Consider the following 24,105-nt stretch of genomic DNA (forward strand, 5'->3'; position numbering starts at 1 on the left):
CAAATTCAGCTCCTACTGCTCTAAGTTCCAGTCCTTTGGTGGAGTACAGTCTCTAAAAGACCAATTTTTTTAAGGAAAATGATCAGTTTTTTAAGAAATTTTTATGTGCAAACCCTCTCAAATATTTAAATTTACGTGAATATTTTCTTAAAATTTATATTAACATATATACTCTTATAGAACTATATTTTTACATAAATACCCTCCACATAATGGTATCGCTAACACCGTTAACTAAAAATATATTTATTTAAATTAAAACCAACAAAAATCATGAAATGACATATTTATCCCAATATGGATTACAGGTTAATGGGTCAGAACCAACCAGACCCATTATCTTTCCATTCTCTCTCGAACCGCATTCCTCTCGATCACCTGGCACTCATAATTCCTTAAAAGCTCTAGCACTACAAGAAAATTACTTATTAGTTAAGGCTAAATGCCGTCGCTAATTGTAAAAAGGTATTAGTGATGGCACACCATTGCCAATAAGCCATAAAAAAAAAATTTGAACTGAAGATTATTATTAGTGATAGCAAAAAAAATCATCGCTAATAAAGTATTAATGATAATAATTAGCGACGTCATGTCCATTACTTATAATAATTTTTAAATTTTTTTATAATTTAAATTAAAAAATATATTAGTGACTGCTGAAGCCATCACTAATAAGCTGTAGCCATCGTTAATATTTAGTAACAGTATTAGTGATGGATTTAGCTGTCGCTGATAATATTTTTTAAAAAATTATAAAAAATATATTTATTAAAATCTACTATAATTAAATTAGCAACCAACATATATTTACAGATACTATAACAACTAATAATCAACTATCATCATCATAAATAAAAAAACTAATATTATATAAAAAATATAAATTATCTAATTCTACAAGATAACATTATTCAAACATCAAAATTAAATATATTATATCAAAACTAAAAAAAAAATCAACAAAGGTTCTCTTCCTCCTCCTGTACATCATCGGCAGTAAGTGGATAAGAGTCAGATATCCCAGCATCCTGTAATAAAAAAATAAAATATTATTAATAATCTTAAAATTAAATTAATTGAAATCATAAAATTAAAGTAATTGATGCACTTTAAGCTTAAACCTTTTATAGAGGGTTATGTTTTGATATACTCCTTCAATTTTTTTGAACGAATTATTTCTACACATTCTATTCGATTATACGAACTATAAACACCTTCAACCAGTCCGTCAAATGGTTGGATTGAATTTTGATCTTCTGAATACCCCCTCCCTCCTACTTGAAGTATAAACAGACACGGATAGATATATTCCGATATACTCTTTTGATTCTCAAACAGATTATTCCTACATATTTCATTCGATTTTATAAAGCTATAAACATCTTCAATCCATCTATCGAATGGTTAAATAAAATTTTAACCCTCTAGATATCTCTTTTCTTCTGCTTGAAGCTTAAATCGGTACGGAGAGATATATTTCGATACGCTCCTCCAATTCTCAAACGAATTATTCCTACATATCCCATTCGATGATACGAATATATCTATATCTTCATTCTATCCATTGAATGGATAGATTGATTTTTGACCCCTATGTCCTCTTTTTCCAACTCAAGCCTAACTATGTGAAGTTTCTAAATATAAAAATTTAAAATAAGTAAAAAATTTTATTAATACTACTTGACTTACCTACTATGATAGTTATAACAACGAGCTCAACTGATTATACAGATGTGGATATTGTAAAATCTCAACAATGGTCTCGCAAACGACATCTTGAAAACTCTAAGATTGCTGATAAAAAAGCCTCTTCATGACCTCTTCAACATGTACATCATCCCATGTCTAGGTCATCGAGTTTTGAAAAGAAGATATCGAAGACCAGCAAGTTGTTAGAGAGTCGAAGCTATATCTGAATCCTATGATTCGGCTCCTACTCACTCCTTCAATGGTCCTGAGCCATCCTTTGAGATCAAGGAGAGACTTAGAGGACTAGTCCTCATAGTGCCGTGCTACAACATACTCCACATGATCCACCTATATAGTTTAAAAAATTATTAATGCCGTTATATATATATCAGTATATATAAAAATTTAATAAATAATATTTTTAATTATCATGATTTATTCGGACCTAGAATCTAGGTAATCATCGATCCTCCTAGATTGATGTATGGCCTCCCAAAACTACAGTTATCCTGGTATATGATCCAACTACCGTGTCTATAATAAGTAAATAATAAAATTAAGTTAATAAAAATATATATATAATCAACTAAATATGAGATTAATATAAGTTTAAAATTTTTATCAAGCTATCTGCTATAATATGTGTGTCGACGGAGCCACCAATGTGCTTAATCGGATCCTACTGGGCTGTTTGGCCATGCAGACACAAATAGGATTTAAAAGACATGATGACAAAGAAACCTAAAATATCACTTAACCTCCTGCTGCCCACCGGCTATACGAGAGTATTTCTTGTTATGACTGTGTAGATAACCACCAGTATCAACATGTTGCAGTCTTATTTTCTGGTCTTGCCTCCATGTTTTCCCATTCCCCTCAATTTCAAGCCTGAAAGGAGAAGGCCAGGACCAAACAGGATAAGCCATTTTGATGCATGAGTTAAATGCTAGTCAAATCCTTTTAGGTCAAAAGCAGTTTCTCACCGCCGGTAATCTCCAGTATCTGACTCTCTATCACCTCCAAAACAGCTAACCTACAGGTATGGTAAAATAAGTGTCAGGAAAATTAGTTCCTGGAATTATGAGTTGTGACAATCCAAAAGGTGCAGGATTTGAAAGGGAATGATAGGAATACAGAAAACTGAAAACATACAATTCCAGAATGGAAAGCACAGCATCAACATGCCATGGAGTTTTCATCAGAAGAGCAATTATCAATTATCTAAGGTTAGTTTTGTTAAAAAAATTTTAAAATTCTATATGCTGTTCCAGTAAGAAAATAAAGGCATATATTTAAGAAATGTCAAGATTGGTGAGTTCTAAGCGCCTGTTGTTAGCTCAACAACTGAATCTGTAACGTTCTCAGACCAAATTTAGGAATGACATCCTCGACCATCTGCAGACAAAATTTTAGTCCTACCATGTCAGCTCTGCAGGTAGAATCCACCTTCCAAGCAGGAACTGGACCCACAAACCCTACACTGTAAACATTATTGTCAACCATCTGATCTGTAGGCTGGAATACCATGCTTCCAAATATATTTTCTTTAAGAAGCACCCACCCAATCACAAACAGATGGTATAACGTCTGTTGTTTATGAATCTTTCCCAGTAAACAGACTTACTTCCATGCCTTCCTGTTTATTGACATCCTTAACTTTGGAATCTTTGAGAAAGATTTTTCTTTATTCTCAAGTCTAAGATTTTTCTTTATTCTCAAGTCTTCTACATATTAGCTGGTGTCTTTTCATTTATATATAACTATGAATAAAACAAAATCTCTAGTGCAGTAATTCCTTTGATACATACAATTAGCACTAGGAACAGTCGATCACCCAGTTCGCACTGATACATTCAAGCTTCATGGCATCGCATGGACAAACAGAAACAGGATTTGACAGCAATTGCCAATTCTTTCTGTAGAGTGATTAGACATATCTAGGAGCCAAAAAACTTCGATCTAGGACATTGTACCCACTATGGGACCTCTCTTGAAACTTGCTATTGCACCCATTTTCTAAGCTCTTCTGCACTTCGAAACTTTTTAAAAGATTGGCTTCCACACACCTGCATCCACTCCCAATTCTAGTAAACAAGCACGTAAATGGAAAAATGAGTACTTGCATGTATCTAGAAATACATGTGATTGTTTACCAATGTTCAATAAGTTCAAGAACAACATTTCAACTCAATTGGAAAGAAATGCAAGACCAATCTAATGAAATAGTTAATCATAACAATATGATATGACTTGATAGGTTCAAGCATGATAAGTGGTACCACATCAATATTAACATCATCATCAGAACTAACATGAATCAACATAAACATGAACTCCATTATACAAATGAAATAACTGGTTCTATCACCAACACCAAATACACCCCTGAGCAGTTGACCATTCTCGATTAATTTAAACTTCTTCGGATAATGTAGGTGTACTTGATAATTCATCACAGCAATCACATGAATGAGCATCGAACGAATGCTAATGGTGCAACATAAACATATGTCTACAAAATCAAAGGATTCACTTATAGCATATCAATGGTCTCAATTAAGACAAAAAGGTGGTGCTGGAAAAGCATCCGCTCTGCTTGAACTGAAAAGAATATGAATCAAGGTTGCACAAAACCAACATAGTTAATAAAATGATATAGTGGCCTGTATCTGAAATAGCAAAAAGCCAAACTGATATATGAGGCACTTGTTATATGTAGTCATTCAATGCATGAAATGTTGGATCGACTTAGATTACATCAAGTCCTTGTGATGTTCCATATTACTGAGTTCACTGGGACTAATCACCATGGTCTTTCTTACAAGTCAGATCAGCACCCAAGCTGTTAGCAAGGTATGATTTGATTGACTAAATCTGTATCTTAACTGTATATGGTATTATGAACCACAAGCAGCTCAATGTTGATACATCTAAACTATTAAGCATCCAAGAAGCTTCAAATTGCAAGGTACGATCTAATATAACCTAGTTTTTAAAGTCAAAGTTTGAGATCGTGTTCGCAGCCCCTCCTCTCCATATTTAAAGAAGTCAACTAATCATTCAAAAGTCAAAAGAGCCATTGTTGCTTTACAAGCAAGACTTCTGAAAAACAAGAGCCACAGCACAATAGTTTCCTTTGGCATCCAAATCATTTATTAAGCTGGTGCAAATGGTAGCTATGGTGCACTGATGTATTTACTAGAAAGAATCAAATTAAGGAAGTTTGTTGATAAAGCGAAAAGCTTCACAATATATTGGGGGAAAAAGAAAAATGAAAAGGCAAGAGATCTGAGCATTCCTGTCTGTTGCAAGGTTGTTGAAGTCCAAGTCTTGGCAATCCACATTGGCCAACTGAATCAAAAAAACCCAAGATCACTTGTATTTAAAGCGGATGACTTTCATCATTTTACACTATGTTCTAAATGTTCAAGTCCATTTCATTCATCTGATTAGAAAATTAGAAAATGGAGGTCAAACATAGTTATATCACCTTGTTTTATTAAATCATTTTCATTGAATTTCATAACATAGTCCTTTTTACAATTTTATGATCCAAAGCTTCTTGGATATAATCAGATCATAGTTCTTGTTCTCATTAAATCAGTGATATAAGAGAAATGGTAAAGTTTGCTTCTATCTTAGTTAAAAAACCAGAATCACCAAGATATTGCCAACAACTTATACAATTAAAAATTTGTCATATAGAAAATATTTATATTGCCAAAATAAAGGTTAAGTTTATCAGCATGTCAAATTGATCTTGACTTATATTTGATTTGCCAGCATTTGCAAACATCTCAACCAATATATAGGAACATTTTGGTTGATATTTCTAAGTATGCCAACTTACATCAACAAGGAGGAAAATGGACAACATGGTGAACCATCCAAATTGATAATCTGCACCATTCATCAAGTTCTATATATTTTAAAATACATGTGGACTAAAATTCAAGCGGTTCAGAACTTCAGATAGTTCCTGACCATAGATGAAACAAACTCTTCTTCAATTTGTGAAGATCATTTCTTGAGTGATCATTCCATATGCACGTAATTAGCCTCCAAAACATCTGAAAAACCTTAATCATTGCCACTTTGGACATTTTAGACCATGAAGAATGGTGTAGGACAAGATGAGAACCGTTATCAATTGATAATGATATAGGGAAACTGGAATAATTACATTCATAACAATTGTCTCAATCAAATTAAACTGATATGAAGATCATGATAAGCATATATTCCTCAAGTCGCAAAGGAAGACATAAAAAAAAGATTCAAAACTTCACTCACCTCCAAATTACCAGTTATGGGTGATGCATGCAAGTGGCTATGCAGCCATTTTCGAGTTCTCATATGTTGCATTCATATGATCGTTCCATTTGGTATGGAATCACCATGTTTAGCAGATGAATCTGGTAGAGGCTTTATAATCTGCAGAACTTATTGTATAGTAAGTGGCAAAACAGAGACAAATAAAATAAACAACTATCAGAGACAAAATTTAAAAGGATAATTTTTGAAAGAATGATAACTGTTTTTTTTTTCTTTCACGAAGTGATCATCAGCATCCATCTGCGAATGGTACCCATGGTAGCTAGAACTTCAGCATATATATATTTTAGTGCTTAGTGAAACATAAGATTTAGCAGATTTAATAACTACAAGAATAAGTATATCAATGACTGAATTAGTGAGTCTTTATGTTTGCATTTATATTCAAACAAATCCTCTACGAGCAGATGTAACTGTAACTTCGAGCTTGATGACTAACAAGATTCAAAAATTTATTCATCTTCTTTATTATATGTGTACACACACATATATATACATGTATATGTATATACGTACATGAAGTGCCTCGATAAAATATACCTTTCATGTTGTATTAAAAGCATCATGCTTAAAGCAACTTATGAAATCCTTTTAAGTTTTGCCAAGAGAGAAGATATATAAATATCTTCTCCTTTTTGCCTTCCATAGTCATCATTCAGTTGAAGGACTACGACTAAGCTAACTAAATGGTTTAGATGACGTTCTAGTTTTGTGTGCTTCAAATCATTATGGTTAATATATGTAGATGTAAAGCCATCTAAAGATCTAATGAATGTAATGAAAAAATTATAATATTCTCTTTTACATCAAAGTACGGTGGATTTTGATGTTCATGCATAGAATAGGTTTAAGGGCCTAACTCCTCTTTCTAATGTCCGATGATAGATTTGATCAAATTCCCCAACCAACCGTTTCTAGTATGGGACAAAATCAAATGCAAGCCCTTTTCAGGTTTGATCTAAATGATCGATTGTCATCAAAGATGATTGCAAATCTGGTTCATACTGGATAACTGTACCAAACCAGTAGGGAACGAGCCATGGAATGACAATGGTACTTAGTTCCTAATCGAATTGGCCCATCCCAAACTGTACAATACAGACTGGCACCTGCAAGTTCCACTAGATACCAACCCATATCGATTCAAAAGAACCTCAGCTTCTTTTTCTACTTTTTACTTTTGTTTTCTGTTTTTGGTTTTTGCATTATGCATTCAAACAGGGAGAAAGAGTAAAGAAAGATTAGAAGAGCTCAAATTTGGCCAATTCAATGCGGATCCAGTTGACTCCAGGCCTAGAAGAGGTCATGATCAAGGAAAAATGCTCATGACTGTAATTTCCTTCCCATGAAAAGGTGGCTAAAAATCACCAAATTAAAGAGAAGCCCTACCAAATTCTCCATGTGCGGCATAAATTTTGAATTCTTGTAGATTATGCATCAACATACAACATGCTGTATTTTTTGAGTGTGCTTTCGGTTTTTTATATGCTTATGATTTATGGGTAAAGAACCTCAGAAAAATAGTGCCCGTCCCTATATCAACACCATAAATTCAATGTACTGAACTTTTAGACCCTAAACTAACCTTAGCCCTAATAACAACCCCAGAACAGCATGAAAACTGGAAAAGGAGAAAAACTTGGGTACTGATACTGCAAATGGCACCACAAAAATGCCAAGTGGTAGCATGGTATTGTACTGGTACTGTATTGACACAATCCCCAACTTGTACTCAGTGTACTTTGATCCTTTCATCAAACTAAAATCATAGCGAAGCTATCTACATCATGGAGGCATGCATGCAATCGAGAAAGACAGACCTTTTAGGCCAAGCAATGGGAAAGAAGTGGACAGCTGACGATACAAATGTATGACTAAATTGTGACTAAACTAAGAGAAGACTATCTAATTGTTACAGAACTAATAGATGGAAATTTGATCATAGAGGATTTGGTCATGAAAAGAAGTGAATGTGATGGAAGACTGAACCATCAAAAGTACATAGAGAGGCACTTATAACAATTGATACATATCAATGATCATCATCAGGTAAAATGGCACATTTTTTGCTGCAACATCAAGGATCACATGATCAAACTTATCTAGGTGAAATCCAAAACTCTATAATGTAATAAAAACAAATTTATGCTCCCAGCATGATTAGATGTTTAGCATGTCAAAGGTGATTTCTAATTCATTATCTATGCATAGTACATGATGCAAGACCGATGTTATCTAACACAAAAATTCACTTTAGTCGTAGTGATTCATCTGAAACCACATGAGATCAGATATCCAGCTCAGGAATGAAACATATGCAAGAAACCTAACAAAGTTGGGGGGGAATATTCCAAGAAGATGAACTTCTAATAAGAAGGTTCAACCTCCATTAGAAAAATCGAAATCAACCATGGTTACCAAAAAAATGATGTCCTAGAAGTTGTTTATGAGGATCTCTCTATATAAAAAGAGAATAACATAGCTGTGATTCATGCAAAATGCATGAATTTTATTCATATCTTAGGATCCTTAACTAAAGCTCATCATTTTACAGCATCCATCATGGACTTCAACAAGGTCTGCCATACCAACCTAGTACCACCAAATATGGGGCATACCGTACCATGCCGGTACAACATCTTGTACTATACCAACACTATGGTACTGTACCAAACTGCATACCGATATTATAATAGGATTGTATCGGTATAGGATTCAGTACTGAAATAGCAAACTTTGGACTTGAATATATGTCTCAAGCAAGATTAGGGTCTAGAACACATCTATATGGAACTGTCCTACAACTTGTAAGAAAAAATATTGACAAAGACATATGACCAGAAATGGGACTTTGTCATCAATTGCTCATTGAATTAAAAAAAGCAACATGATAAGCCTTTGTGAGACTAACACATACACGGAACATATGATGCAATGTAGAATCATTGATTTTAGAATGTAAGTTTTTATGCATTTTTAACCTTATGATAGAAAGAAAATCATGAAGGATGCTACGAGCTAGGGTTCAATTATCAGTCCTTAGTTGAAAGATTTTTTTTTTCTTATTTTCTTTTTTAGTTTCATTCCTTTAGTCTAGACAAGTAGAATTTCAGTAGCTTTAGAAATTCCTTCTTTGATGCTAAATTTTGATCATGCCGCCCTAATTTGTGCAGAAAGTTTATCTAAGAAAGTGGAGCTGGCAAACACTTGCATCTTGGACAAAGCAAGTGGCAAAAGGAATCTTCCCCTTTGCAATGCAGCACACACTTACCAATTGAGAATTGACAATAACGACCACCATGCATTCATCAAAAAGGTTGCACTACCATTACATGTCAAATTTGTCACACAACAAGTTAGCACATGGAGTTCCAGCAGAACCTTTACTATGAACAATCAAAAACCCTTCATGAAAATCCAGTGCCTTTGCCAGTGCAGTAATATCAAAAGCACAAAGAAGTGAAGAAGCTAGCATTCAGAGATAAGTCACCATGCAGATGTTCCAAAACCAGGTACTTGCTAACAGTTAAAAGCAACCATTCTATGTATCATACTATCATTCCAAAAAGTTGAAAGCTGGATCATCATTATCATCTCAAATGAGATTATCCTTCTGCGTCTCAGGCTGAGCAAGCAGAATATTCCATTTAACACCATGGATGGATTACCTCCACATGAATGGAGGTAAATAAATAGCAATGATATATGAGAGATATATGTACACTTTGGCCGTATGCATTTGGAAATTGTTGAATTCCTGTTCGTAAAGAATGGAAGGCCACCCCAGTGTGGACAATTTTATTAAACAATATTCGAAGAGGAAAACCAAAGAATATTATTTGAGGAATTCTAAGAAAAGAATAATTGTTTGGTTGACTAAATCATCCATTACATATAACTTAATGATCACTGACAGTTGAAATTACAGAAAATAATCTTATAAGTAACCAAGTTACTAAAACAATAATCTGAACTTGCATCTGCTAACATGCTTTGATTACAAAGTAATTAATGAATTTTTCCTTTTGAAATAGAACGATGCTAATAAAGCAAAACCAATTACTGTTTTGTTATATCTAGTTGGTTTGAGGCACAAATAGAAAATGGAGGTTAGGAGGTTTGTATTATATGATCAAAAGTGCTTCAATAAACGATCTCTCGTATCAATATAAGGCTTACATAAACCAAAAAAAGAAGAACGATCCTCAAATTGAAGAAAGCCAAGTTATAAAAAATAAGTCACAAAAATTTTTGAAACAAAAATTCTACAGATTATATGCTAGAAAGCAAATACTTTTCCAATCTGAACTCATCATCAACAAGTCTGTATGATTAGAAACACTGAAAATTTTATGATGCACGAATATGAGATTCAAGATTCTATATGATACAGGCCATGAAGGAATATTGGCCTAGAAGGTACCACATCAAATCCAAGAACCATCTGTAATTAAGTCATAGATGACCAAAATTTTCCAAAAAATGATTAACGAATTACATTTACTAGTCCATTCACGTAAGAGGATAAATGTGTCTCTCAAATCTTTGAACAAAAATTACGGTGGACGGTTGGAATGATTGGCTAGAAAAATGTGAACTACTAGAACCAGTAATTACTAGATCGGAAGGTGGCCCGGCTAATCTGTAGCAAATAATTTGACCAATATTTCCACTTTAGTTTTTTAGTATATCAAAAAAAAAAGTAAACGAGGAAAAAGGATAGTTTTGAATATATGCTAAAAGAAACAACGTAGAGAATTGAGGACTTGGGGATTGCTTATCAGAAATCTCTGAGATTCCTCCTCCATAGTCCTCAATTCTCTCCGTAAAAAACGGTGACGACGATCCTTTTGTGGACGAAATGGTGACGACGATCTTTTTGTGGACGAAATGGTGACGACGATCTGGATCTGGATGGCTAGAGCTTCACAATCTTGAGGAGTTTTAACTAGCACACCTAACATCCCTGTAGTAATCCGACTCCCGGATTCCAAAATGCGGAGTCAGGGGCGGTGGAGGGGGCGGAACTGCAGACGAGGGCGGCGGCAGAGTCAGGGGCAGAACTGCAGACGAGGGCGGCGGCGGAGTCAGGGGCAGTGCAGACGAGGGCGAGGGCGGTGGCGGAGTCAGGGCAGCCGAGACGGCGACGGCGGAGACAGCAGACGGGATCGGTGGCAGAGCGGGGTGCGGCTGAGCGGGCGGGCGATGGCGACGGTTCTTGAAAGTGGGGCGACGGTTCTTTGGGCGTCAGCCCGTTGCCGCTGGGCGCGGGGTTCTGGGCCGGCGGACGGTGCCTTCTTTTTATGCAGCTTTCCGCTGCCTCCCGACCTGTGGAGGCGCCAGCGGCGGCTGCTGCGGAGGTGGGTGGTCTTAGGCTCGGGGAGGCGTGGGCGGAGCCACGACGAGAGGCGGTCGTAGTAGCCCGTTTTCTCCACTGGGGAGGAGGGGCGATCCATTTCTTGCCGCAACGAGGAGAACGCAAGCGAGGAAAGAGGCAGATGATCTCCGAAGAAAGAAAAAAAAAAGTAGCCACCAACCTAGATTTAAGTGGGGCTTGGGCGCTGAGGCCCATCAAGCCGAGCCGACTTCGGGCCGAGTTCAGGCTCAGTTTGGAACATGGATTTGTTTAAGAGAAGGAAGAAATAAAAGAAGGGTAGATGTAACATCTTAATCCTTAATCGCACAAATCTCCGAGTAGTCAAAAGATCAAAAAAAAAATGAAAAGAATCCTGAAAGAGTTCTATTCCTTCTTCAATTCAAAATCCCAAAATCACTCAGAAACCCAAATAAAAATCAAACTAGAACACCTTATTTTGTAATCTATTTAAAGGCCCTCAAACTTTTGATTTCTTCTCCCCAAAAAAATCACCGATTAAATTGTTGTTTCTCTTCCTTCATCTCATCCAATTTAACCAGTGATTTGATCTTATTTTGGCCATCAAAAATCCAATCAAATCCCATCAAAAAATCAGGTAAATTTTTCTAATCATCTTCCACTCAATCTTCAATATGTTTTAAGTTACGATTTTTGCCAATTTTTCGATCAAAAATCTGTTGAAATTGTGGACTTTTGGGTTCTCCTATTTTTCTATTTTGTTTTGATTTTCCATCACCATTGGGCTACCGCCAGTCATCGGACCCAGCCAATTGGCATCGTCGGGAGCTGCCCCACTGGCCTGAGTGGTGGTCGGCTGGAGGGAGAGGCCTCTTAGTTCGAGAACAAGGGGGAGGAAGACCTCCCCTATTCTATGAAAGAAAAAAAAAAAAAGAAAAAGAAAGAGAGAAGACGCATGCGGTCCCCTGCTCTCCCGCAAAGAAGAAGAAAAAAAGAAAAAAAAGAAGGAAAATGAAAAAAAAATAAATAAATAATTAAAAAATAAAAATGAGAGAGAATTTTCTCTTTTCTCTCTCCTTTCAATCTGAATCCTAATTTTCTTTCTTTAAAAATTTTTACTTTCTCTCTCTATTTTTTCTTTAAATTTTTTTCTCTTTAGAATGTTTCTCTCTTTTGATAGATTTTTCTCTCTCAAAGTTATCTTTCTAAAATTAGCATAGTAAAATTTTTTTTTTGATGATTTTCATTGAGCTTAGTGAAGAATCCGATCTTAAATGAAATTTTGATTTGAGATTTGTTTAGATCTAATTCTTAATTAAAATTAATATAAGAATATAATTTAGAATAATAAGTACTAAAGAATCTCTTAAAGGTTAATCGATCTGTTCGTTCAGTGGTCTGTGAAAAGTAAGTAATGAATTATCTTCTCAAGATATTTCATATTTATTTTAAAAGTAAATAACTATTCTTTAAAATTATATATGATTTATAAAATTGTGTTTCGATGGAAAAGTAATTCTGAAATACTATAATTTATTGATTATGCATATGTTCAATCAAAATTATGATATGTTATGATACAAAAGTATTTTGATATAGATCGAATTTATGTTCTCAGCCTAACTATGTTTCAATAGGCTCCATCAATGGATATTATATATTGGTACTCAGTGAATCCTACCAGCAGAGGTTGTGCGTTGGTATTTAGTGGACCCTGCCAATAAGAGTTGTGTGCTGGTATTCAAAGGATCCCGTCAATGGAGATTAAACGTTGGTCATAGTCGAGGCTGTTGAGTTATGAGTATTTTAATTCGAATCAATTTTATAATTATATTGTATATAAATATTTAAAAAGATTAGATTTGTATTGAATTAGCATGAAATATATTTTTATATTTATTCGTAATATTATTTTTGAATATTATATAATATCTGAAATGTCTGGTTAAGATTTTTGTTACTTACTAGACTATCTAGCTTATTACCTTTCTTTTTATTTTTTTCAGATTCAGATTATTAATTAGAAGCGTGGATAATAATATTGAAATAGAGCTTTTAGAGGTGAGATTTAACATTATCAACTTCATTGAACTTAGATCTATTCTTATATTTTTATTAGAATTTTATTGGATATAAGATATTCGATTTAGTTATTTGAATTAAACTTAAATAATAATTACTTAAATTTTTATTCCATTGTGATGCATTGATATTGTGATGAGATGCCTTGCATGCTTATGGAGAAAATTTTTCATAAGTATGCGACGATTGCCATGACCCTCGGCTCATGATCTCATATTGAGGGCGTGACAATTAATATGGTATTAGAGCATGAGTGAGCAAATTATGACATCTAGAATCAGTTATGAGTGTAGGTGGATAGACGTTAGGGATATTGGGGATGATAACTTATATTGATTGTGATAATTTAGAAATTTATATTTGACACAAGTGCATTGATAAATTTGAATTAGAGTGCGCAGCGGAAGCATAATAGACTGAATTATTTTCAAACTGATCAGAACGGTAGCTTGAATTGAAAGATATTATGATGAAAGTTTTGATTTTGAAATTAGAGAATAATTATGATTTGAGATAAAAATAATCCTGAATTTTTGAAGACCTAGATCAAAAAAATTTCGAAGATGAAATTTTTTTTTAGAAGAAAAGAATGTAATATCCTTAATCGTACAAATCTCCAAGCAGTAAAAAGATCAAAAAAAAAATGAAAAGAATCCTCTAAGAGTTCTATTCCTTCTTCGATTCAAGTCCCAAAATCACTCAAAAATCCGAGTAAAAATCAAACTAAAACTCTTCTTTTTGTGATCTATTTAAAGGCCCTCAAACCTTTTGATTTCTTCTCACCAGAAAATTGCCAAAAAAATCACCGATTAAATTGCTATTTCTCTTCCTTCATCACGTCCTATTTAACCGATGATTTGATCCAACTTTAGCTATCGAAAATCCAATCAAACCTCATCAAAAAATCAGGTAAATTCCTCTAATCGTCTTCCACTCAATTTTCTATAGGTTTTAAGTTAGGATTTTTGCCAATTTTTCAGCCAAAAATCTGTGATCGTGGATTTTTGAGTTCTCCTATTTTTTTTTGTTTTGTTTCGATTTTCCATCGCCATTGGGCTGCCGCCAATCACCAGATTCGACTAGTTGGCGTCATCGGGGACTGCCCCACCAGCCTGAGTGGTGGTCGGCTAGGAGTGAGGCCTCTTAGTTCGGGAACAAGGGGGAGGAAGACCTCCCCTATTCTATGAAAGAAAAAAGAAAAGGAAAAGAGAAGACACGTGCGGTCCTATGTTCTCTCGCAAAAAAGAAGAAAAAAAAAAGAAAAAAAAAGATAAATAAATATCTAAAAAAATAAAAATGAGAGAGAGTTTTTTCTTTTCTCTCTTCCTTCACTCTGAATCCCAACTTTCTCTCTCTAAAAATTTTTATTTTCTCTCTACTTTCTTTCTCTAAAATTTTCTCTCTCTAGACTGTTTCTCTCTCTTGATAGATTTTTTTCTCTCAATGTTATCTTTTTAAGATTAGTGTAGTGAAAGATTTTCTTTTGATGATTTTCACGAGCTTAGTGAAGGATCCGATCTTAAGTGAAATTTTGATTTGGGATTTGTTTAGATTTAATTCTCAATTAAAATCAATGTAAGAATATAATTTTGAATAATAGGCACTGAAGAATCTTTTAAAAGTTATTCGATCTGTTTGTTCAGTGGTCTGTGAAAGGTAAGTAATGAATCGTCTTCTCGAGATATTTTATATTTATTTTGAAAGTAAATAACTATTTTTTTAAATTATGCATGATTTATGAAATTGTGTTTCGACCGAAAAATAATTCTGAAATACTATAGTTTATTGATTATGCATATGTTTAGTAAAAATTATGATATGTCATGATACAAAAGTATTTTGATATAGATCGGATTTGTGCTCTCAATCTAACTATGTTTCAGTAGACTCTGCCAATGGAGATTATATGTTGGTACTCAGTGTTTGGTTGGAGAGTGTTTGATTCGCAACTGAAATCAGAATAGAAATGAAAATCAGAATGACTTGAAATCGAAATCAGAATAGTCAAATTCTCTGAAGCATTTGATTCATGACCGGAATTGGAATCGGAATCAAAATTGGAATGAAAATTTGAATCCATATTTCGAAATCAGACTCCTCCCAACCAAACGGTTAGAATGGAAGTCACCCATTATAATTCCCATTCTAGACCCCCATTCCTCCCAATCAAACACCCATTAAATGTAATGGCATTTTCCCCGCTCTACCTTAAACGACCATTGTCCTTGAGGTTATCTAAAACTTGAATTGTCTTCATGTGGTAGTTATCATCTGCAAGACCTGCTTCTTTTGATAATGCCAATTGTGATTTGCATTGCTTTCTTGGGTTAACTTTCATCACAATCGTAAGAGAGATATTTCTTTGTCTTCCACACATCTCCAAAATGTCAAACTTCAAATATTTGATAAGAGTGGGCAAGTTCCTTTCTTTTTAGATACAAAAAATTGAGATCGTTGCAGGTGGCTTCAATTACACAGCCTCCCGCTAAGACATGTCAAGGAAAATGCTTGTGCAAGCATTATTGCGAACCAAATCATCATCTTTGAGAACTGAATTAGAACAATTAGTCATTAAAAAAGAAGAAGAAGAAGAAGAAAAAGGTTCCCAACTTTTTCTCTTTTTCTCTCTCTTTTTTCTTTTTTCTTTTTTTTGCTGGGACAAGATTGAAACTTGCTGGAACAAGATTCTGCTTTGAGAATCTCCAACTAGATAAGAAACATGCTCTGTGAAAGAAACAATTCCGACCGGACAAGCATCCCATAGTTTAAAATTCAAATCACAGAGCTTCAGTTCAGAACACTACAGATAATTTAAATATGAAAGACAAAGGACAGCATCAGAGAGTGATTTTATTAATGCCACAAAGAATGTTATATGCTACAAACTAAACTTGTCTGCTCACATAATTCCTTTTCATAGAAGAATCGATCATTCTATTAGGCGATAAACAAGTTAGTATGTCCAACAGATAACACATAAAGCACTAGTTAAGAATAAAAAATCACTAGAGACACACAGAAGGACTTGAGGGATGAACTTTGCCCTCAAAACTAACCTTATCCACATGAAGGCCATGAATTATTCAAATCAAGAGAAGCTAGCACATGACAGGTATGGAACATATTAGTTGCATAGAATGCAATATGTTACATAAGAGATTTTTATGCAATAATATATTGATTCATATCTGCAACAGAGGTTTGGTATCACATGAAGCTTGGACCAGATGAAGCTCGACTCATTTTTTTTGAAAAGCAACTATATCTCTTTTCCATCTCATCAGAGTATTTAAAATTCTTCTGTCTCGTTACCCCTTGATAACCAGGATAAGCATAGGCCCTAACTGACCAGGCCTCCTCAGTAGAACAGAGAGTCTAAATCAGTCCACCAATTTAAAGTTGTAAAAGATTGTCTCAATCTAGTGGTATTAGAAAAAGCAATAGCTACAGCTAGAATTAAGATATTGGACTCGGAGAAGAATTCTTGGGCAATCCACATAGCAAAGATCAAAGAACTCTCTCTTGTCCACCATCAATTCTCCTCATACAGAAGAATGATTATTCCAAGAGCAAGTATAGCCAAAAAAAAAAAAACTAATGTCCGTACGTTCACATATGGCTATGCATTGGTTGCCAAGGAAACAGGCTTTCATCCAATCTATTCAGCATAGTAAAAAAACTGTACTAACTTCTCCAGGAGTAGTTCATAGAATAGGAGAAGGTATCTGGATGTTAATCAATGCAGAGCATAGCTCACACTTTACAACATTCGCACACTGACCTTCCACATTCTTATTCCACATTAGCCAGATCCATAGCTGCCAAATATTGACAAATATTAATGAATTATCAAGAAGGATGAGAAAGAAGCATCTCCACTGGCCCACTCAAACTTAAATCAATTCTAGCTCTGTTCAGTACCCACTTAAATCAGAAGCATTCTTCTTACGTTCACATTGGTTTTCTTACTTTTAAACTTGGTGGATTAAAATACCTAAAATCTACAAGCAGAACAGCACCCACCACTCTGTCCCAATCAGAATTATGAACTGTGAGGATACTAGGATGTTCGGATATAGTTGACATGGAGTTACCATCAGCAGTTGAAGGTTTGCATAGCTCTGTAGGTGTGTCAAGGCATCATATTTCATAGAAGAGACTTGAATGGAAGATGTCGAGGCTACACTTGGTTCAGGTTGTTTCCAATAAATCACCAGATAACTGGACTAAATCAGATTGCTGCATAGACTTCAAATCTATTTTCTGGATTGATTCAAGAGACTTCAACAATAAATCTTAATGTTTCATATTTATGAAACATCTCTAGTGTATAATCTGATATCAATTATGGATTATCACATTTTTGGCTTGACTTAATACCGTGTGATGGCATTGAACTATGGACTTTTCCATAGAAGATAAAAAAGCACAGTGCCATTTATTTTCAGTTTTCTTTCTGCATAATACATCGTAATAATTCATTGAAGAACTCAAGTTCTTGTAAACTGCTGGAACTATATAAATGAGTCATGGAAGAAACAGCCAAGTCACCAAAACTCCCATCATTATGCAGATCATTTTTTGCAGTTAGTATATGCATATGTTTGTATAATCACCAATTTGTGAATCCCTGATATGAGATTCTTGATGACCCTCCTTTGCAGTTTCTTTAAGAGTGCATGTGGCAGAGCAAGATAAATCAACAAATGAATGCACACACAAAAAATATATATATATATATTTTTAAGAAGAAAAAAAAGGCCCTTCAAGCACCTGCAATGCAACCACTCATTCTCTACTTTATGTTACACTAAATTTTCATTGGGAAGAGCAAGGCGTACCAATTCCAGAGGGGTCACTGCAGCAGAAATTTCCATCCAGCATAATGCTTTGGCCAGCCCCACCCTTTTCATGGTAGTGGTTGAATGCATAATAGTTGCATTTATGTTTCTTTGTGAACTCACTTACTATGTATGATAGTTGCATTAATGCCAACCCTTCTTCGTAAAAGCGGTAGGCTAATAAGTTACAGTAGGCGCAAAAAAACAGCATAATACCAATTTCACAAAGAACAAATCCAAACAAAAATAGTTGCATGCATGTTTGTTTGTGAATTCAATTCCATTTTGCTGCATATTATTAGCCTCCCATTTAAAAGCAGAGAGCCGGAAATCCAAACCCTCACAATCAGCATCAATGCCAACTCTGACTGAAAGAGGGGAAAAAAGGAGAAACCATTTTCTCTGCTGAATGTCTCCAGTGATGACAAAGGTTCTTCTAGCAAAAGTTGGCAATAAGATGGTTTTTTGCTCCTAAGATGTACTCAACCAATGTATAATTCTATTTTACCTCGTTCTCTACAATCTCAACATCAAGGACAGTGGCAAGTTCTTTGCCTTTAGTCAACAGCAGATGAACATATTCAATCATCATTCGACTCATTGGTGATCAAGAGAAGACTGAAGCATAATCAGAGATCTAGAATCAGCAGGATATGTATGATCAGGAGCTTTTGAGACAACTAATACTCAAGATCGAACAGGAGCAAGGCAGACTGACGCATAATCAGGAGCATCTGAAGAGGTTGTCACTAGAGTATGAACAGCACTCACTTGCCTCCAACCTATGCTATTTATATGGTTCCAACAACCTTCATCATCAGACAAAGGAACATCTGAAGTGATCTCTTTGGCCTTGGACAAGGAGGAGGACAACACAAGAGAAGAAAATTCTCCTGTGGAAAAATATTTTGGAACTGTCTCCTGGTAATAGTCATACTGCTGCTGAGATTTCCCCAAAGCTTTTGCTTCAAACATATTTGTTCGTGATCCATGATGACTGTAAGTATTTATTGTTAGTGATGCATGTCCCTTGCCAAACAGATGCAGCATTTCAGTTTCATTCTTCTTAAGCTACTGCAAACTTAGTATTGGATATAAGTAGAGGCATTCTACAGAACTTACTAAAGGTAGTTCTAGCACTTCAGGATGACACTAGGAATGTGAAACATGGATAACCAGAATGTTGGGAAACTAAAAAGAACAGTCCCTTTTAACTCGAATCTACCAGCAAAAAATGAAGATTTCCCTCCAACAACGTTTCCACTTGACACTAAATTTTATGCATACAAGGAATGACTACATGCTGAGGGAGTGTTTCGTATATGCTGATATAAGGGACTACATATTGAGAGATGAAGCAAATAATGAGGGTGAACAGCAACAGCAAATGAGAGGATTGAATGGAGGTTTGGAAATTCATTAGCTGGGATAGACAGGCATTACAAGAACTAAAGATCTCATTGTTGCAGAATATAGAATATTGTTGAAGAAAGGGAAGATGTTGGTAAAAGAAAGAATAGCATTAAATAAGATGAAGATGATAAAAGTAGCCTCTGTTTAGGGTCGATTGATCACCAGATAACCTCCAGTTTAGTGATGCAGGCTTAACAAATGAATAACAGCTATATACTCATGAAAGATGGGTTTATATCTGAATATCAAAATGGTGCAGAGTTATAGGTATCAGCATTTCATGTGTGCCTGCCTGTGGCGTTGGAGTCTTTAAAGTTCTAAGGCTATGAATTATCACTGACTTATCAGAACTTCACCAAAGTGAACATGTCTACTTTATGAGATCAACCTGCATGGTCCTCAGATTCATGAATATGATACAGACAATTCTGAACTCGAAAATGGATAGGTAAAATATAAAAAAGAAAAAGAAAACAGGAACTTATATGCTGCAGCAATTTGATCTAAATAATGATAAAATCGTGAACCAATGAAGTAGATAATGAGAGAGTTGACAATACAACCCACTAGGGGGAAAATCTCAAAGTCATTAAACATGTTATAATCAGTACAACGTAAAAAGAATTCTTGCTTGCATAAATTTACCTCATTTTTGAAATCTTGATAGTATAGATGATAAGTCATCTTAATCCATAGGGGAGTCCACATCTTAAAATGGTTCAACATGCAACTCAAGTCATATCAGTGACTGAAGTTAGCGAAGCAAAACACACAAAAAAACATACCTTGAGATCATGGCCTAAAATCAATCCACCTTGAAAGAAATTCTTCTACTTATATAAATTGAATGGCCATCAAAAGAAACCAGTATAAAGCGAGAATTGATAATGCAAAAGGAATTTTATATGAAGATGAGAGAAACTGCATCTGTATCCTCCAAATCCCATAAATATTTCAGTCTGATCAACAAAGGAAAAAAACCATTAAACAAGCTATCACGACCTAAAAATCCAATGGAGGACATCTGAATGGATGGAGTGCTGTGCTTTCTTAACAAGCGCTGCATTCTATGATGTACATCAAACCCTAAGAATCAAGCTTATCTATAGCAGTCATGTATATTCCCTTCAGCATCCGCAAAAAAAAAAAAAAAAAAAAGCAAGCACCACATTCTATGATATACATTGAACGCTAAGAGTCAAGCTCATCTACAGCAATCAGGTATATTCCTTTCAAGATCTGAACAACGAAAAGAAGTAAAAAAGAGATATAGAAGCTGGCCGGTGACAGCAGAACTCACTCTGAATCAGGCTCGATATGTATACAAGTATGCCCTCCGGCACGGTAAAGCTCGAGCTGATAAATGGCTTGGCGAAGCAACTCTCTCAGAGAAGCATGGTTCGCCATCGCACTGCGACTGGCCGACTCGAGAGTCCCCAGTGCCTTGGCACGTTCCAGAGCTTCATTGCTGGGCACATGCATTGCCAGGTAACAGAGCAGAACCAGCCCCGGCAACTGCGTCTTCTCACCGGGCCGCAGCAGCCTCATCAGCCGCGGCACCCCCTCGAACTCCATGATAGCCTTGGAGTGCTCCACACACAGAAAATTCTCAGGGCAGGCAAACTTCCCCAACGAAACGGCCGCCTCAGCGGTCACGTTTGGATCCCCATGCCCGAGCTGCACCACAAGCGGCCGCAGGACCCGGGTCTCCCGCGCTGGGAAAATCCGTGCCAATGAACCGAGAGACTTGATGGCCAGAATCTGAAGCGATGGGCTGCTCCCCTCATCCGCTACTCTCAGGAGCTGCTCCACGACGGACTTGGCAGCCAAAGAGTTCATCTTGAAGGCCGAGCGACGAAGGTCGGCGTCGGACTCGGCGGCGGCGGCAATTTCCGTCGCGGTCATCAGGCAATTAAGCTGAAGCTCGCCGGTCTCCAGCTCGATGAGCTTGGAGAGGCAGAGCAGCCCCTTGGTCTCGGCGATCTTGCGGCTGTTGGAGACGCAGTTCCGGGAGAGCATCCACAGGGCCTCGGCGCACGCAACCTTGAGCTGGAGCTTCACCTCTGGGCTCTCCTTCCCCCATTCCTTGCGGTGGTGATGGTGGTAGTAGTAGTATGCGTGATGGTGGTCGCGAGAGGCCGAGACGACTTTGGCGTCGGGCAGATTGTTAGAATTGGAAGTGGAGGACGTGATGTCGCGATTGATACGGACGAGGGAGGGGATGCTGCTGGTCTTCTTCGAATGGAGGCAGGAGTCGTCCAGCGGGACCTCGAAGGAGAGGATGGAGACGAGAGGGCGGATGGCGTTCTCCTGGGCGAACGCCTCCCGGGCGACGGGGTCGTGTTCGGCCATGCGGGCGACCAGGGCCGCGAGGCTGGCCTGGAGGCGCATAGGGGCGTCGGCGAGGACCTGGACGACGACGGGAACGGCAAGGTTCGCGACGATGAGGGAGACGAGGTCGCGGTCGGCGGCGAGGTTGGTGAGGGCGGTTGCGGCAGCGATCTGGCCGTCGAGAGAGACGGCACCGTCGCGGAGGAGGGAGAGGAGGGGCGGCACGCCGCCCTCGTCGATGATGATCTTCTTGTTGCGGCCGCTGTCGAGGGCGAGGTTGGCGAGAGAGGCGGCGGCCTCGGCGCGGTCGGAGGGCCGGGCGGCCATCTGAACGGCGGCGATGCAGGACCAGACCCAGGATAGGATGGGGTCGGTGGAGGCGATGGGCGGCAGGCTGAGGATAAGCCGCCGGCGGCGGCGCCGCCGCCGTCGGATGGGTCGTCGGAGGAGAAGTAGACGGAGAGGAGCCAGCGGAGGTCGCCGAGGGAGGCTTCGAGGAGGACGATGGTCTTGCGGAAGTCGGCGGAGCCGGTGGTGATGGAGACGACGCGGCAGAGGACCCCGGAGCGGCGGCAGCGGCGTGCGAGGGAGAGGGCGCGGTCGAGGGCCTTGTAGGCCTCGCCGGCGATGCGGAGGGCGGGACGCTCGTAGGGGGTGGTCATGGCGGAGAGGCGGCGGACGACGGCACGGAGCATGTCCGCGAGGAGGTCGGCCTGGCGGCCCATCTCGGCGCACTCGGTCTTGAAGGACTCGGCCTCCCGACGGCCTTGCGGACCCGCTCGGCGAGGAGGATCGGGACGGAGAGCTCGTCCTCGATCGTCCTCTTGCCGCCGGTTCCGGGGTCGACTCCCGCGCCGGGGCCGACAAAGCGGCCATTGATGGTGGACATCATCGCCGAACCCAGTCTATCTCTCCAGTGGTGGTGGTGGCGATGGTCGGAGTCGAACATGGAGGAGGACTTGGCGTTTCCACTTTCCAGCATGTTGGACACCGGTGAGCGCGAAGCGGAGGAGAGGACTCGACGAATGGTTTCGGTTCACGGCGGAAGTTCCTGGTACGATGTGACGTCTTTGTGTACTAAAAGAAAAAAAAAACATATCTTTATAATTTTCACTGGCATGAGAATTATAAAAGTAATATAAAAAGAATAAAAAAATCTCTAATAAATCGATTATAATAAAAACATGATTAAATATATGGATATTTTTATAGTATGAAACGGCCAGAGAATTCAAGCACGGAACCGATCCATATTGTCACAGTGCGGATACAGTGCATTGAGATAACCAAAGGTGCACACTCCCAATATGACAACCATCCATAAATAATTATGCATTCATATCATGTTTTAATTACAATCGATCATTGGTTAGTCATGAAATGGATTTATGGAAATTGTGGTTGGGCTAATCTTGCTAACCCAAAACTGCTCGATTTTATTTTATTACTAGATTCCAGTCATCATCAGAATTAGAGATTATGATAGGCGCATACGCCCTCGGAGATTTAAGAGTTATTAAATTTCAGAAAAGACTTGTAATTTATCTTCATGATTTTTTTGAAAATATTTAAGATTTATGGTAACCATAGTGGCTTGATAGTTATATATGATTAATTTAAAAAATATTAAAATTTTAAAAATATTAATTATTTATCTCAATAATTATTTTAAAAATATTTAAAATTTATTATTTATGATAATTATTTAATAACTATTAATGCATTCTAATATGAGCTATCCAACGTAAGATTGCCATGGTCCTATATTAATCCTTGATAGAGCGTGATAGAGTGTTTACCTAGCCTCTACCACATAGACTCCAACAACCATGCTCGGAAGAATTTGAAAGTCTTCCATCCTTGAGCAACAAGCTGTTAGCCATCTCAATGCCCTACTTCTTCCTCCATTCGATAAAATTCATAATCTCAACCAACTCCAGAATGTGTAAAGCTGTTATTCTCTAATATTTGGACTACGTCTATATGACTTTTATTTTTCGATTGAAATACACATTCTGAAAGACAACAAATATCCACTTTCATGTATAAAATCTAACTCTCTAAGACCCTCCAGATAAG

The 24,105-nt window shown here is 37.2% G+C and overlaps 2 protein-coding genes across 6 annotated transcripts; both read right to left on the minus strand.

Moving 5' to 3' along the window:
* Nucleotides 1-866: 866 nt before the first annotated feature.
* Nucleotides 867-11,563, minus strand: LOC105049552 (stromal cell-derived factor 2-like protein). 5 transcript variants are annotated; one of them, XR_012143472.1, is made up of 5 exons: nucleotides 5,983-11,563; nucleotides 3,498-5,040; nucleotides 2,673-2,722; nucleotides 2,448-2,577; nucleotides 867-1,028 (listed from the first exon to the last, which is right to left on the minus strand). XR_012143472.1 is itself a non-coding variant. In XM_073262203.1 (4 exons), the coding sequence occupies exons 1-4, from the start codon at nucleotides 6,052-6,054 to the stop codon at nucleotides 1,012-1,014; spliced, it is 255 nt and encodes an 84-aa protein (XP_073118304.1). In that variant the 5' UTR covers nucleotides 6,055-11,556; the 3' UTR covers nucleotides 867-1,011. The 5 variants fall into 5 exon arrangements, 3 of the variants coding, with proteins under 3 accessions (XP_073118304.1, XP_010927532.1, XP_073118303.1); XR_012143471.1 differs by having other exon boundaries at nucleotides 3,498-3,755; nucleotides 5,983-11,555; XM_073262203.1 differs by lacking the exon at nucleotides 3,498-5,040 and having other exon boundaries at nucleotides 2,462-2,577; nucleotides 5,983-11,556.
* A 9,282-nt stretch (nucleotides 11,564-20,845) lies between these two features.
* On the minus strand, nucleotides 20,846-23,082 carry LOC105049551 (uncharacterized). Its single transcript, XM_010929228.4, is given in 3 exon segments — nucleotides 20,846-22,431; nucleotides 22,434-22,786; nucleotides 22,789-23,082. Coding segments are annotated over 3 exon segments (2,013 nt in total). The 5' UTR covers nucleotides 23,009-23,082; the 3' UTR covers nucleotides 20,846-20,991.
* Between the last annotated feature and the right edge of the window lie 1,023 nt (nucleotides 23,083-24,105).

This window comes from Elaeis guineensis, chromosome 8 (genome assembly GCF_000442705.2).
Source record: "Elaeis guineensis isolate ETL-2024a chromosome 8, EG11, whole genome shotgun sequence".
Lineage (NCBI taxonomy): Eukaryota > Viridiplantae > Streptophyta > Magnoliopsida > Arecales > Arecaceae > Elaeis > Elaeis guineensis.